Source organism: Anomalospiza imberbis, chromosome 6 (genome assembly GCF_031753505.1).
Source record: "Anomalospiza imberbis isolate Cuckoo-Finch-1a 21T00152 chromosome 6, ASM3175350v1, whole genome shotgun sequence".
In the NCBI taxonomy this organism is placed as follows: domain Eukaryota; kingdom Metazoa; phylum Chordata; class Aves; order Passeriformes; family Viduidae; genus Anomalospiza; species Anomalospiza imberbis.
In genome coordinates, this window is record NC_089686.1 from 6,708,510 (window position 1) to 6,725,334 (window position 16,825).

Sequence of the window (16,825 nt, forward strand, 5' to 3'; positions counted from 1 at the left end):
AGACTGGAGGTGAGAGATATGGTGACTGTGGGGATGTCTTAAAGTTCCAAAGATTTTTTTTTACTGCAAAAGGCTGGCTCTTGCAACAACATAGCCCAGGCAAGGTCCTGAATTTGATGGCCAGAGAAACTTGGTTTTGAGCAGCACAGTTATAGTTAAGCTTAATATAGTTTTTCTATGTTCAGTCCAATACCAACAAAATTCCTGCCCTAAAAAAACTCAAAATCTAAACAGATTAGACAAAGGATAAGAAAAATGTGAGAAGATTTGCCTGAAATCAATTTACAGTTCAGTAGTAGTGCCAGAAAATTCATTTCCTCATCAACACTGGTAGGTGGAAGGAGAGGGGCTGAATGTGTCTATTTCTAGCAGCAAGGCACGGGGAGAAAAGCTTCACAGCAGTGTTGTCACCTTCAAAATCCCTCACCCTGGGGAGCTTCTGTAGAGACAGATCTGCTTGCTTAAGGCCAAGAGAGGATTTAGGAGAACAAGACATAAAGAAGAATAAGACCCCTTAAAATCAGTCAGGTCTGGTGAGGAAAACACTTAATGCAGAACATTGCTCTGACTGTCAGTTTTAAACTCATAAGATTGCACAAAGTGAGACCACTGCATTTCAGGAGGCACTGGAGAAATGTGGGGATGGCAGGCTGGCCAGGGGAAGAGAGCAGGGAGAGCACGACAGAGCATCATATCCCTTTTTTCCTCCTGTAAGCCTGCACAGAAGTACAGAGTAGAGTTAATTGGCCAAGATACTGCTAATTGCAGAGCTAATTTAAAAATTTGCAAGTCCTTTGTGTCCTGCAGATCTTCTCACCTAAAATTTTTGCACCAGCCTTGAACTCACTAATCCCCAAGGGAGCACTGCCAGGCACCCCTGTCTGACCTGTGCCGATGAAGATGAAGGTGATGCATCCCCACAGCACATGGGAGTTGGAGATACTCTGCAGCCTTAGGAAGAGATCTACTGCCAGTAAATCCATTAATTAACAAAAGGTCAGAGGCACTTCATCTACAGCAGAGATTGCCTGAGAAACTTGGCTGGAAAGTGCCTCAGGTGACATCTTCATTCCACGGTGCTCGTCTTCACTCCACCTGCCCAGATCTGTTTGTGCTGTGGTGCCCTTGCCTAGAAACCTGTAAAATCAGTGGGAAACAAACTGGGCTGGATACCCAAGAACGACACACATTTAAACAAGATTTCCAAGCATTCAGTCTAGTTGGTTTTACTTTTTTTTTTTTTTTTTCCCCAGACACATCTTCCCAAATTGTGGCTTGTAACCAGCCTGCTCTTATTGCGTTTGTGAGATGGTAATGATTGAAATCTTGAAATCTTGTGAAAAATCTGACAATTCTAATCTGATTAGTGAAATAGAAAGAAAAAAAAAAAAAAAAAAAAAACAACAACAACAACAAACAGACCTGGATCTAGAAAATCATTAGACCTCTCTGACATTTGCTAATGATTACCAATAACCACGTGGCTTCCAGGCTGGGGCTTGAAGGCAGCTCCATTGCTCAGAAGCGCTCTTAGGGGAGCTGAAACTTGCACAGCAGTGCAGAAGGGTCAGCTTAACCTGTAGAATTGCCACTTGCCATTTGCAGGTTAACAAATCTTCTGTAAAATGCCACAGGATTGCCTCAAACTTTGCCAGACTGCTAGATGACAGGTCTGACCTGTTAATTCACACAGTAAAGTCAGAGCTAACTTGATAAGTAAAACAACAACTCCAGAGCAGCAGAGGGGTAAACACTCTCTCAGTCCCCTGAGAGAAGTGCTGTAAAACAATGTGATCAAACTTTGCTGAAGCTAAACCAGCTCTTAAAATGTTTTGATCCAGCTGATCTAAATGGAGCCAAACTGAGTTAAAGTAATGAGATTAAAAAGAACATGTGTTTGCAGTCTGGATATAATTATTGTTTTATAACTTTATCATAACTCCTCTAAAGCTGCACATATCACTTATATAGGTAAAGCAAAGTTGTAGCACCGAGTTTGAGTTTTGCAGGTCAGATGTCAGCTTTCTTTCACATTCAAGATAAACTCCTCCTGTTATTTATTCCAGGCCATCCATTATTTAGGCGCTGGCTTCACAGCTGCACTTCCATTATTCACACTGAGGGATATAAGGCCTTTTATTGATGCATTTTTAACTAAAACTGGTCCCCCACAAAGTGTCCCATGCCTCAGAGCTTAGAATTGGAAGGGTCTGCAAAGACCTAAGGATTTCAGGAAGAATTTCTCCCTTGAAAGGATGGTCCAACATTGGAATGGGCTTCCCAGGGAGGTGGTGGAGTCACCACCCATGGAAGTTCTCAGAAATTACTGGATGTGGCACTCAGTGCTCTGATTTGGTTGATGTGTGATAACTGAGCAAAGGTTGGACTCGATGACCTTGGACATTTTTTCTAACCTTAATGACTTTGGGTTTCTCTGATTCTATGATCCTCCAGTTCAGCCCCTTAATAGCATAAGAAAACCTTTAAATTTTGGAAGATTTTTTTTTTTAAGGGGAAGAGAGAATAAAATCACTTTAATCCTCCAGGAAAAACAGCAATGAAATTTCATCATTTAACCTCTTGCAAAAGAAGGGGACGTGGGCACAGTCCTGCTGGGACTTGTCCAGCTTTGTGATCAGGGAGGAATGAGCCATGGGGATTTTGTTGCAGGCCTAAATCTGGCCCAGTTAGCATTAAATCTTGCCTTAACTGGAGTATGTCTGATGTTGAAAAAAGCTTGCAGATAGATTATGCCAGTGTAAAATGGGAAGCAAGGCAGCTTTTGCTTTTGTCTGATAGATGCAGTGGGGAACTGAACCATGAATTGTTGGAATGTTTTTCTTCCTCTGGCTCTGCAGTTACCTTGCAACAGCATGGACCTACATATTTGGCAAACTTTCCCCACCAGGTCACCAGGCTAGTAAGCAAAGGCACAGAGGGGATCAGGGTGCTGGTACCTACTCAGCTGCACAGCCACTAAACAGAGCACAGGCTTTGAGTTTGACCTTGATGACAACTAGAAATAAGCTTAAAGAACAAATTCCTGTAACATGTGCTGCACCTCAGGATGGCCCAGCCAGGTTGCTGATGGTGGAAGGGATCAGCAGAGCAAACGCTTGGAGAATGGAGGTCCTGATGCCCAGAGCTCACAGGTTTTCTTGGATGAAGCTCAGCCTTGGGCTGCAGTTTGGAGCTAGGAGGATGCACCTGATCTCCTAACTCTGGGAAACACTTTAGTGATGCCTCTGATGGCAGGCGTGATGCTGGGCCTAACACTGCCTGCTCAGCTCCCTGTTATCAGCAGGGAGGGGGAATGGATGAGGTGAAGGTCACAGGGCACAAATTACTGAACGACCAAGACTCCTGGTTAGACACAGCAAACAGAGCTCCCTGGGGCTCTCCAGGTGAACAGACAAACCGTGCTCACATGTTTTATCCATCCTCCATCCCTTGAAGTGTTCAAGGCCAGGTTGGAGGGGGCTGGGAGCAATCTGGTCTAGTGGAAGGTGGCCCAAGGCAGGGGGATTAGGACTAGATGATCTTTGAGGTCCCATCTAACCCTAACTATTACAGGATTCCGTAATTCTAGCACCTCTTGGGGAAGGTGTCCAGAGCTGATCCAGCCCAGGTAGATCATTGAAGAGCTCTGACAGACTTAGCCTGTCCAGGGGAGGTTGCAGGTGGGTCTGCCGTGCCCCTTCACCACAAAAAAATTGAAGGACACACATTTTGAGACTACAGACTTCCATTGTTATGGTTTTGTTTGTCCTTACTCCTACAGTTTGGGGCTATAAGTTTTCCTTTCTAAGGCTGTGTTGCTCTTTGCACTTCCAGGTGTGCACTTGGGTGTATTTTTGGGCATTTATCTCTCACCAGGTGTGAGCAGGGCAGGGGAAGTGTTTATCACCGGTGGAGTGCCAGCAGGGGGGTGTTTCCCCCTCTCAAAGCCTTCCAGCCTCGTGGAGGGGAAATGCAGCCAGCAGGATGTGCTGAGCTGCTGCACTGGGGTTTGTGTCAATGTCTGGCTCGTTTCTGCTGGAAATTGCAAAATCTTTCCTGTTCAAGGAGTGGGAAGTTTTGCTCTTCGTGTACATGTAGATTGTTGTGTATTTAAATGGGGAGAAGACTTAGGAGGCACGTGAAGCACCGGAACAAACCAGAGGAGGCGGCAGGAATCATGTAGTTCAAAGGTGGTTTTTCACAGACTGCTATACAGGGGGTTGTTTGTTTGTTTGTTCAATTTTTTAATTTCTCTAACTCTTAATTCCACTTTATTCTCTCTGTCTGTGTTTACAGCTTTACATTAGGAGGGGGAAATCTGTCTTTTTTGAAAGAGGGGGGATGAGGGGAAAAGCAAGAGAAACTTCAGAGTGTGTGAACTGAAAAATCAGTTATTTATTCATATAACAAACACTTTAAAGAGCTATAGAGACAGAAAGTTGACATTATGTAGCCACTATACCTCCTCTCTGCTTCTCCACCTCCCCCTTTCCCAAATGGGAGAAAATACCTATTTGAGATGAGAGAAGGTTGTGCCTGGGATCAGCAGGAATCCCTGGGACAGGGGCAGAGCTCACAGCCTGGCCGTGCATCTCCAGGACTCTCGTATTCCAAACTCTCCCAAATCCTCCTCGCCGGGGCCGGCAGCCCGGAGAGCAGCTGGATGGAGCAGAGAGCCTAAAAAACTTCATTCTGCAGGGGGACCTCTAGTGTTTTCCTTTCCCCATGTCCTGGCAGAGTTCCTCCAAAGTACAAATACACACAGAGCTCCCATTGTTTGCAGCCCTTCACAAGCCCACTGATCCTAATATGGAATTCAGCAGGAAACCCATGATTTCCTGACACACAGCAAGCTGGAGAAAGAAAGGAAAAACTCCATTAAAAGCCTCCAGACTCTCCTCCATGTAGAAATGAGATGGAAAATGGAGTGGATTTAACAGGAATCCCTGGTTCCTGCGGCCAGGCTGGAGGAAGGGAGACACGGATCGAAGCCACAGGCTGCTGATATTTTTTGAAGTCGCGATAAAGACTGGGAACGACCGGGCAGGATGAGGATTTCCTGACTGGGACAAACGAAAAAGGACAGATCACTCTTTTTTCTATGATATTCCTCTCTGTGTGTTTAATTTATTCACCTCGATGATCCTCTTGACTGATCTGGTAACTGTTAGAAGCGGCTGTGACAGCCTGGAAACATTAGTATGATTTCCTGAGTTTGAGATTTGCTGCTCTCCCCCCACCCCCCTCCTTCTCCAAACTCAGGAAAAGTCAATACAATCGCACTTCATTTTTCCTTCATGTGCACTTGGAAGTCCTGGGAGCAGCAAGAGCAGCGGCAGCAGCAAGAATGAACTGCAAGGAGGAAAATGACAACTGCACTGACGGGAGCAGGAACAACACCAAGAAGATGCTGAAATGCGTGGTGGTTGGGGATGGTGCAGTTGGGAAAACCTGTTTGCTGATGAGCTATGCCAATGATGCCTTCCCAGAGGAGTACGTCCCCACTGTGTTTGACCACTATGCAGGTAAGAAAGGGCTTTAAAGGAAATTTAATCGAGAGCTGCAGGACAGCCAGGTGGGAGGTGAAGGCAGCTCGAGGAGAGGACAGTTCAAAAGGGATGCATGGGTTACCTCTTGTCCAGGAATGTCATTCAGGCCTGGATGGCTGTCAGGCAGCTTAGATGGCAGCTCATGAAATTGGGACAATGCAGGATTTATTCAGAGAATTTATTTGTTTGCTTCTGATTTTTGTCTTGGTTTTGGCAAATAAGAAGCATTAGGGATGCAGTTAAATCCACTGTGTTTTGGGACAACAAATGTGATTCAGCCTCTGTCACTTTGTATTCTTGCTTAGTTTTTGAAGTTCTGAGCTTTGCAGTTTGCAGTTAAGAAGACTATATATATATGTGTGTATATATATATATATATATATATAAATATATATATATGCTATCACAATCTTGTCCCTCTTGGCAAATGATACATAAATTACAATATATATATCCTATTTAAGGAATAGTGTTTGAGAATATATCCTATTTTAGGAGATCTTTGAGAAAACCAGCATAGTCTCTTTCCAAGCTGTCAGTATATAACTCTCCTTTCAGAGACGTTTCTTACTCCATCTATAAATAGATTTTAATACTACAACTTGATGGTAGTGAAAAGCAGAAGATGTGATTGATTTGAATCCTTCATAGTAGGGGAATTTGTAGCATAAGAAAAAAACACAAACATAACCAAGATCACCAATGATATTCACTGCATTGCTGTGCAGAACAGACCCACAGATTAAGTACAATATTCACAGGCCTCTTTCTGTAGCAATTACTGACTTTATCCAGCTGTGTCCAAAGTTATCACGCAGATGTTTCATGGGCTAAAACTGGTGTTCAAACATCTGCTTAAATTTTACTGTCCCAAATTCTGCTGTTTTTTTTCTCACAGAGCTCCGTTGGCTTAGGGAGATTTTTAATGAGATCCCTGACACAGATTCTAGAAGCACTGCAAAACTCATTGCTTATCTTGCAGCAGTAGTTGGAGTTTCCCTCATCTCTCCCCACCTCCTTAAAAACTGAATTTTCATGGCATGGCTTATCATAGATTTGGTATTCTGTAATGGGAAAAAATCCTTGTTTGCATTCTGGCTCCATGTCAGATTTAGCAGATGAACTGGCCAAACAAGAAAGCTGTGTAATTGCAGAATCTGATCCATGGAAATGTGAAGACCTTTTCCTCCACAAGAGTGGGCAGCGTCACTTCTAATGCAAGCAGCTCTCTCTTTTCTCTGCCCTTCCCACCAGATAGATTGAGTGATCCCTTTAGAGAAAAAAAAAAAAAAAAAAAAAAAAAAAAAAAAAAATTCTACAGACAAGATATACAACAGAATATTGCCTGTTGGAAATATGTGCTTCCATGAGCCAAAGTCCCTAAGGGCTGCCTTACACTGCAACAGCACCCACTTTCCTGTGATAACTTCAGATCTGCTCATCCCTTACAAAATGCTGATCCCAGCCCCCATTGCCCTTCTCCCACTCTCCTCCATGCCCTGCAAATACCTCTGCCTATGGGAAAAGCCATCCAATAGCTGGTGCCAGACCACGTGGGCATCAGTCTTGGTGGTTTTGGTGTGAGCCTGAGGGCACACACGTGGCACGTGGTGGGGGCACCACTCTGAGTTTCTCCTCTCTAAGCAGCCACAGGTGACTTGCAGGGACTTGCTTTGATTCCCTTTCCTCTGTCAGAACTGCTGGAAATTGCCACTGGGCTCAAAAGCTACTGAGAGATACAAGGGCTGAGGGAAGGATGGGAAGATGAAGTTGCATAATCCTGATTTCCTTGGGATAAAAAGAGTATGAAGGCACTTTTAAATCAAGTCTCATTTTCAGAGTTTAAAGATTTAACCTCTAAAATATCTCCAGCTATTTTTATCTGCCTTCTTAACTACTATAGCACATAAATATGAAAGTATTTTCAGTGAGAAAACTAATAAGGGGAAAAAATAGCTCTGTTCATTAACATGCTGTTCTGAGACAATCCCTGCCCAGTGGCAGTGGTCAAAACTAGCACTGATCACAAATGAAATTTCAGTGTTTTGAGGAATCCCATAATTTATTAAACCAATTTCACTACAAAATTGCACACAGAGTTGAGCAGTAGGAATGACTTCTAGAGCAGAGTACTGGAAAAAAAAATCCCACTCATAAAAATATTACATGGCATAAAGTATACCACAGCCTATTTAAAATACTTTGGGTATTGCCCGAGCAAAGAACTCACTTGGAGCAACCTTACCCCTGAGCTTACAGTTTTTAGGATCTTCCACTGGATTTCCCACGTCCATCTGCGTGGCAGCCCATGGTGAAGAGGAGAGGTGGCACAGCAGTACCATGGTCACAGAGGTACCATGGGCATGGTGGCAGCACAGCATTTGGGAAAGCTGCATACATGGACATGTCCTGAAAGGTGTAGGAGGCTCTGGAAAATCACATTTGAATTTACCCCAGGAAAATGGTTTGTCTACCCCTGTCCCTGCCACTGCTGAAAACAAGTGTTTCAGTTTTCCCAAGCAGGCTGAAAACATCAGATTCAATGGTTCATTTCTGTGCTGGAAATGCTCAAAAGCAATTAATTCCTGCAGATTTTTGCAAAGCTTCACTTTCCATGGAAGGTTTACCACCCAGGCATTATTTCCAGCAGTGGTGTGTTAGCAAGGGCTTCCTCTTGCCTCACCAGGTCACCTCCTGCTTGGGACTCCCGGGGCATTTACCAATTTACTTCTCTCTAATGGAAAATGTAGGGGGTGGGGAGGGGAAGCATTAAAACCCAAGGATTCCAGTGGTGATCTCAGAGCTGTTTCTCACTGCCACGACTCCAGCGACTCGGGGGAGACAGTGATGCTCTCCAGCCCAGCTTTGGGAAAAGCTCCAGCTGCACCAGTGCCGTGGCCAAGGCGTTAACTGTTCGTGGCCCTGAAGCACCAGCTCTGTGCACTTGCCCTGCTGCATCTCATCTCCTCAGCTCCTGCAGCTGAAGCAGGTGGACGTAGCAACAGGAGTGGTGGGAGGAAGAAACAGCTGAATTCCTGCACTGTTAGATCTGCACGGTGCTTATTCAATGCCTTTCACATGAAAGAGCTTGAAACCACTTTATAAAAGTTGGGCCCAACCTGCCTCTAAGAAAATCAAAGGCAGGAGCTGAGTGTCGCCCAGGGAAGGAGCAGATATTCCTGCAGATAACTCACACAAGCATTTACAGCTCGGACGAAGCGGTGCCTGGCACAAAAAGCTTTTGGTGGCTCACCACGTGTGCAGCTGCACTGCACAAAGGTCCAGACCAGTTATTAGCTCCACACTGGTAATATCCTGCCTCAGATTTCACCCACAGTCCACAAAACCGAATTTCTTCAGGGCCTGTAGCCAGTGCTGAGATGTGACAGGTATAGAGTAGGATCAGAGCAAGGCCAGACAGATGGGGAGGGCAAATTTGTTACTTGGATATGAAAATGGTTTATTTCATTGGATGCATGGAATTTTATGAGTCTGGTTATTTCTCAAGGCATTTTGAAGAGGTTTTGCTGGAGGCCAGAGCCCTGAGTAGGTTTCCTTGCTTTGGTGAATTTCCAAGTCCTGCACTGGAAGTGTTTAGCCACAAGGCAAATGGCTGTTTCTAGGGCAGGCTCACCAAAGTGCTATCCTAGTGACAAACAGGATATTGCTGGCAATAACTGTAACAATAGGGGCTGTTTGGATAGTGAGTAGATGCTTTAACATGCTGGTTCCACTCCTTTGAACACCAAATGCTGGTTTTCCATGAGCAAAGGTCTCTCAGCCAGGGTCACTTGTATTGTGCCTAGCTATGTGAGGTTACAAATGTTTATTTAGGGCTGAGGTTCGACCAGCAAAAAAATGCAATTCAACAACTAGCAGAGTTGGTTTAATAGTACCAAAGTTAGCTGGCTTGCTCTGTGAAATACATAAGAAAAATGTGTGTTGTTACTTAGGAAGCCACTGAGCATCCCATTTTATATTCATGAAGCCTAAAAACATAGCAATTTTTAGCATGAAATTTATTTGCCCTAAAAATTATATTCAGGCTTCCTAGAGAGGTGATCAATGCCCCAAGACTCTCAGTATTTCATAGGCATTTGTATAATGCCCTTAATTATGTGCTGTGAGTTTTGGTCAGCCCTGAAATGGTCGAGCAGGACTAAATGATCACTGTAGGCCCCATCCAACTGAAACTATTCCATTCTATTCCAGAAGTGCATTTCTTGTAAGTTAAAAAAAACCAACTCTCCATGCTTAAGGAGCAGTAACAATGGCATGCAGCTAACTTGGCCCACTGTGCAGACAAGGGTGATTGGACCCATCAGATGGCTGAAGTCTGAGGAGAAGAGGGTTGTGGGTTGTGAGTCTTAAACTCAGGTCTAGTTCAGGCATAGTACAAAGATGAATACCATACAAACAGCTTTAGGGGCCAAAGTTGCATCTTTGATAAATGAGAGAGGTCAGTTCCTCCAAAGGAGAGCTGCAAAGCATCTGCAAAAAAGTAGATGCTGTAAATATGTCCCTCCCTCCCCTCGTGTAGGCACAAACTGGTGAATATTTATAAATAGTGAACCCATTTGAAAAAAATTAGCATTGGCATGTGACCAGCTAATTAATAGCATACAGAATATCTCAGCCCCAACTGGGGCTCTGTAAATTAAAAACAATATAGAAGAAGAGAGACATTACTTACTGTTAGGAGATGCATTTTTTGTAGTTATGATTCAATGTAATGTGTCTGACTTTGCACTGAAGTGGGCTGGAGCATCACCAGTCTCACAGAGCAGTGATCCCAACCTTGCTGGCCAGACAAGCTATGCGAGAAGGGAGAGTCTCCTGCTCTGGCATTTTTAGTAGCATAGAAGCTGTACGGCTGCTCTTGCCCAGAGCAGGCAGCTCATACCTGTGCAAATCCACAGATCTATTATGTCCTGCCTGCATGTCACAGCACTGACCCAAATGCCTGTTCCTCATGTCCCCCCATGGAGGAAAGGAGTTGGAAGTGGGCTATCAGTGATCCCAGGGATACCTATGGCTGGTTGCTCTCTGTCCTGGGGCTGGCAGGGGCACCCAGGGGAGACAGGCCAAGCACCAGGCAGCTCTGCCTTGCAGCCTCTCCCCAAGGAGCAAGAAACACTAGCCAAGACATGGGAGAAACCAAAGGGGAGCCCTAACATCCCAAATTTCTCCAGCTACAGGCACGAGAGCACATCTGACCACACTTTTGGTGTGCTAGCCATTTTGAATTGATTGCTAATGCACTCTGCTTTCACCCTATCCCTGCTTGCCATGGTGTGTAAGTGATAACCCTGAGACCGTCACTTTTTCTTCCCTGTTGAAACTGACAGGAAAAGACTGCCCAAGTAGATCTACAATTTCTGCATGGGTGCTGCCGTGGGAGTCTTCACACTGCCACATTCTTGAGACAGTTGTCTCCTATAAACAGTCTTGGTAGCACATTAGAGAAACTCTTCATACAATGTTTGGGGTCATTAAACTCAAATAGATATAAATAGCACTGAAAGAGAGCTGTGATGTTTATTTGCATGGATATTTGCAGTGGGGTTTTTTTTCCTTTTGATGTTCATCCAATTTTGATCACACAGATTTGAACTTTAGCCTTGAGACAAGAAAGCATTGACTCTTTTAAGAGCTGGTTCTTTAAACTGGCAGCCACTGAACAGATATGTTCATTTTGCCTCTCAGGAGCTGAAAAGACTTCTCTGCCAATCTTCCTAGTATCATCCAGAATAGACCAGGGATCTCAAAAAAACATTCAAGGTATGATGACACAACAAACACACCAGTGTAATTCAAATATTTCCATGGCTGGATTTTTTGAAGATGAATTTTCCAGAACCACTAATTGTCAGTCTCCCCACAGAAGGTTTAATTCTGTCCTGAGTCATACTAGTCAGAGGTGATGTAGTGATCCTCAGGTTTTTCACATCCAGGAAGACTGAACAGTCTTTTTACCAAAGCATGCCTTTTGTCTGAATCAACGTGGATATTCCACACTCATTTGGGAGGCTCCACATACACCCCCAAGCATCTTAGGGCCTTTTCCTTCTGAAGGTGCTGTCAGTATGCAAAGACCCGAGATAACTATCGCTGCTATCTCTTCCTCACACACATCCCTGTATTGTCCTGAGGCTGCACAATCCACTTGAAGCCCATGGAGACAGAGGTGTGTGCTTTGGGTTTCTGTTTCTCAGGGCAGATGGTTTCTGCAGCAGTGCTCTGAGCACTGTGGTGGCAAAGTCCCCATTGTCCCCTGCCCCTACAGCTGGGAATGGGGATGAGCCTGCAGCACCCTAGCTGCTCCTTGCCTTTGCCTCTGGCTGTGTTATGCAGCTTCTCTTAGTACTGCTGGCACTCCTGGTTTGGTTTCATTTTGACTTTGTGCTCCAGAGAGGCCCAGAAGAGCTCTGCACCAATCCAACACCCACCAGGAGCCAGGACTCAGCAGACAGCCCAGGACAGGGAACTGATTTCTCCAGCCCATGTCAGCAGCCAGTGGATGTCCTTGTACTTCAAGCACAGCAGAGGACAACACTGCACCGTGAATGACATTGGCAGTCTGAAAACTGGGTATAGAGAGTAAGGAAACTACAGCACACATCACAAAGGATAGGGGCAGGAATTAGAGGAGTAGATGGAGCAGCCATGTTGCTTTATCCAGATTTATCCAGTCTAAATTCCACCTAAGCCCCACTGTCTACTCTTTTGTCTTAGATATGTGATGCTTGAAGGGCAAGAGGAATCACAAAGAATACTAAACAAGGAGTTAGACCATTTGAATGTGTGTTGGTGGTTGGGATGTAGAATGATGGGATTTTTCTTAAGGTCAGCCACAGGCCTGAGGGAATGATTGGAAAGAAGGAAAAGTCAAGTGGCTTAAAAAGAAATATTTCTTTGCATGGTATGTGATTAACCCAGGGAACTTATCACTTTATAAAAGTTCTTGAGGATAGAATTTTAACAAGGTGTGCAAAAAACCAGGGTTGAACCATGTATCAGGAAGATTGAGTGATATAATAAGTTCATGAAAAAGACTTCTGCAAGAAATGAGCTGGCACAACCTTGGTTTAGATTTCAGGACAAGACCTAAATTTGGCCTGGTGAATGGCAAATTGTCTTAAAGTTGCTCACTGTTATGTCAGAGATGAAGACACCAGGCTGTGAGTTTGGCCCAACCTAGCACCTTGTGCCCAGAGCTTTAGAAAATAACTTTTTGGCGTGATTCTTCTGATATATGGATGGGCAAACAGATTTTTAAATTTTGCAGCAATGGACTGCTGCAAAGAGACATGAAGGGATTTTTAAAAATTATCCTTTTCTTCTCCACTACTCTAAGACAGTCAGGCCTAGTCTTTCCCTCCCCTTGTCATCTGCCTAGCATTGCAGGAGGTGACATCAGCTGAGAAGACCAAAACTGAAACTGTGGCCTCTGGCCCTTGAAGGACAATCTCTACAGCTTGAACTTAATCACATCCACTATCTCAAAATCAATAATTGACTCAGTACATGTGGCCAAGCAACCCAGATGAGGGGACAGAGTCACTTTATGGGTGGTGGCAGATCAGGCAGCCAAGCCGATGCTTCACAGCAGAAGATGCTCCACATGTAGGAAAGAAAAACAAAAATTTAGCAAAGAAGTCTAAGAAACCAAATTCCTAGACATTAGAACTTCATTTCTGCCAGATGTGGCAGTGTTTTCACTAAGTCATCATTGCAATGGCTTAGTTACTGATGAAGCCAATGCTAAATACCTCTGCTAAAACTTGCTTCTCATTTTCTGCTCTCTTCATAAACTTGATACTTTGATGTCTGCACTAGTGATCCACATCATGGCTACTCTGCATCACTGAGTAGATTTTGCCATGCAGGCAGTGCCTTTCCTATGTTCTGAATTTCCAGTTGTTATGGCCAGACCTAATGACATCATGGAAATGGCAAGGCATGAGGAAGAGCAAACATATTTCCTTCAATTGTTCTGTTCAGACAAAGTCATTAAACAGTAATGACATCTCCTGTCAAATTATTATTTATCTTTGCAATAAAAAAATCCAAGTTATATTTCTCATCTGCTTTTAAAAGTGACCATTTGCCATTCTCCACTTATATTGTCCTTCTACCTTGACCTATGGGTCTTCCACCTAAGTCAGGGAATATGTTACTAAAGAACGAAAGTTTTACAAATTGTCACCTGATGTTTTATACCAAGGGGGAGTGAATGAAAGAATTCTAAACAGGATTATTGAACTAGTATTCATCTCCCTTTTCTCCTCAAATAATATCTGGGGAAATTAGTTTTAAAGTAATGTCTAATAATTAAAAGATTACCAAAAAAAGTTGCTTTACCTTATTTAATATCTAGCGTAATTTGCATTCAAAGTGAGAGGTCTCCTCCCTTCATGGATTTAAGGCCAAGATCAAAACCCTCTTCTTAAATGGAAAGTCATATGTGAGGCAAGATGGCTTGGAAGGGTCCTGGGGGACACGGTCACCTGCTGGGAGTTGTTGTCCCCTAGCTAATCCTCATATCCAAAGTGGTGTTTGGGGTCCCAGGGAAGGGGAAGGCATGAAAGACCATGACAGGCTGTTAGTTCAGCTAACACAGTTCTCCACATCCAGAGTGTGTCCAGTGGAGCAGCAAAGCCAGCGCTGGGGCTGCCCCAGGGTTGCCATTTTACCTCGGGAACTGGCACAGCAATGAATCCATAAATACACCAACCACCCTCAGGGGAAGAAAAGGCTGGAAAAAAACTTTCACTGACAGGAGAAATACTGGGGAAAAAAAAAAAAAAAAAAACTCCCAAAGGAAGGAGATGGACAGCTGTAAAAATATTCCCAAGCACAGTGGCACAGGAGGCACAGTCAGGAGGGTGATGGCATTGGAGCAAGAGGGAAAAAGCAGCACAGTGCAGTACCAACATCCTCACTCCTGGTTCAGGACAGTGTGCAAGTGTCTCATGGAAACAGCAGTCCCAGGGATGAGTGCAGGAGCCAGCACTTAGACACCTGAAAGAGTTAAAGAGGGCTGTGCAGAGGGGCTGGACAGAAAGGTCCTGCTACAGTGCAGGAGGATGCCTGAGATGACTCACTGAAACTGCTTTCCAACCCCTGCAAACAGAGGCCACGTCTCTTACTAAAGACTCTCTGGCACTGACTCCAGCTATAACTTTGAAGTAATGGCATTAACAGTATCTGCTCATGCTCTGCTTTCTGCAGACTTTAAGGAAAAGCACAGCTTCAGCAGTGAGTGGGAAAACATACATGTTCAAACATAGCATTAATTTCTGTCCCCTGGGAGTTGGGACCAAAAGAGCATCTATTTGCAATAATATGCTGCTTTGCTGAGAACAGACTTAAAGGAAAATCCCATAAGGTTGGAAAATGTGTTTTAAGTTCACAAACTGTCTCATGCTCCGTCTTCTGGCAGCCATCCAGGTGCTGTGTCCTCACAAGCCAGACCCTCCCCATCTAGGACACACATGGTTTCTGAGCAATGCCCCCAGCTCCATTTCAGAACTGGCTTTCTCCAACAACTAGGTGCAAAGTCAACACCTATGTCTAATTTTGGGAGCCCAGTTGCTGAAGTCTCTGTCCACAAGCAGCAGAAATGCAGGGACTTGATTTTTTATTTAGAAGATGAGGCATTTCCACAAGGGAATCTCAGCTCTGGCACAAACTCACACTGAAAATGCCCCCTGAGACCATCTATTTTATGCTGTCTGTATCAAGCCATGGCTTGTGGCAGTAATGCCCCGGACCTCAGGCTGTCCATTCCAGCTGGGTTTGGGCTGTATGATCCTGCTTCCCAAATGGCTCCACATGGGCACACAAACTTCACTGAGGGCTCGTGGTGTATCTGCATATAAATCACAAAAGAGCTCTAGAGAGCTGTTCTGAAATTGCATCTTCATTTTTGTTTAGTTACAGCTACTCACAAACCTTTTCAGCTGTATCAAGAACACAAAGGAGATTGTAGAATTGCTTGTAGTTCCTGTCTAGTTTGAACCCATTTTTGCTCATTGAAAACATGCCATCAAAATTTTCAGCAAAAGCATGAACAACTTCTATGAGGCCATTAAGATGATATTATTTAAGCTCCTAGAAAGACCCTTTACCTCCACAGTACAGCTCTGCTTTGTTCTGGGTAGCCAGTAATGTAACCAATGAATTGCAAAAATCCAGCACAGTTCCCTTCATCTCATTACTTTCTAGTTACTGCTCAGGATATTTTAAACCTCTTCCAGGAATACAAGGGAGCAACACTTCTCGTTAAAAAAAAAATATATGTGAAGTACAGCTTTAAGAAAATATTTTCCAGGAATATCAGCCATGAAAACAGGATCAATCTCAACATTAAAAGAGAAGTTCATACTCAAAACAAATTCAGCTAATCTGCCAGAAACCAGGCCTTATGGATGAAGTCCAAATTAGCTGAGCCAGTTCATGATGTCATTAATATGGAGAATTTTCCTTGCCATGCACAGAAATAGTCTCTCACAGATTGTGCCACTTGAAGATCTGCTAGGCATTTACCTAAACCATTTGGTTTGGTTCAAGTCCAGTTGGGTGAGGTTGCTGTGGTTCTTTTATTTTAATACTTTAGAGTGTTAAGTGCATTTTCTCCCTCGAGTGTCCCTCATGGGAAGCTGCTAAAATGGTGAAATAATTCATTCTTCCATTATTTGAATCACATTGCTCAATTTACTTCCTTTCCTGTAAAGAGCTCCTTGTAGCAATACCATAAGTCCCTCCTAATGCTTCCAAGGAAGCAAGAAGCAACAGGGAGTGTGAATATAAAATGAGGTCCCAAATCTGAAGTAATGTTTGACAAAGGAAATCTGTGCCAAGATAATGGGGGAACAGCAATAACTTGTGTTCTCTCCATATGGTGCTCCCAACTGGGTTTCTCTCCCCCTGCCTTCTATTTAAATGCATGAAAGTGAGAGATTAGGAAAAGAAAAATAATAATACGAGTCTTGCAATGATTTTGTAAGGAGAACAGTATTTTGAGACTATGCCCAACAGGGTGGAAAATCCCAAGGACACGGGGGAGTCTTGTCCCTGGCCAAATGCATTCACAGTATGTCTTGGTGAGGTGCATGAGACAATTCTTACAAAAACCTCCTGACTAGAGAGCACCTTGTACTTTCCATCACATGTAGTCTTTACAGGTCCTGATTTCCTTTCTGCTGCTTCCTCCAGCTTTCAGATTGAATAGCCACATTTCCTTTTCTTGGTATTTATTTTCCACGCTGCTT

The 16,825-nt window shown here is 43.9% G+C and overlaps 1 protein-coding gene across 1 annotated transcript in view; it reads left to right on the top strand.

The window, feature by feature from the left end:
• The first annotated feature begins 4,618 nt into the window (after positions 1–4,618).
• RHOJ (ras homolog family member J) overlaps positions 4,619–16,825 on the top strand; it is a 60,584-nt gene continuing 48,377 nt past the window's right edge. The window contains exon 1 of the mRNA XM_068192165.1: positions 4,619–5,525. Within this exon, the coding sequence (XP_068048266.1) occupies positions 5,348–5,525 (178 nt within the window). The 5' untranslated portion in view covers positions 4,619–5,347. The remainder of the gene's footprint in view (positions 5,526–16,825) is intronic.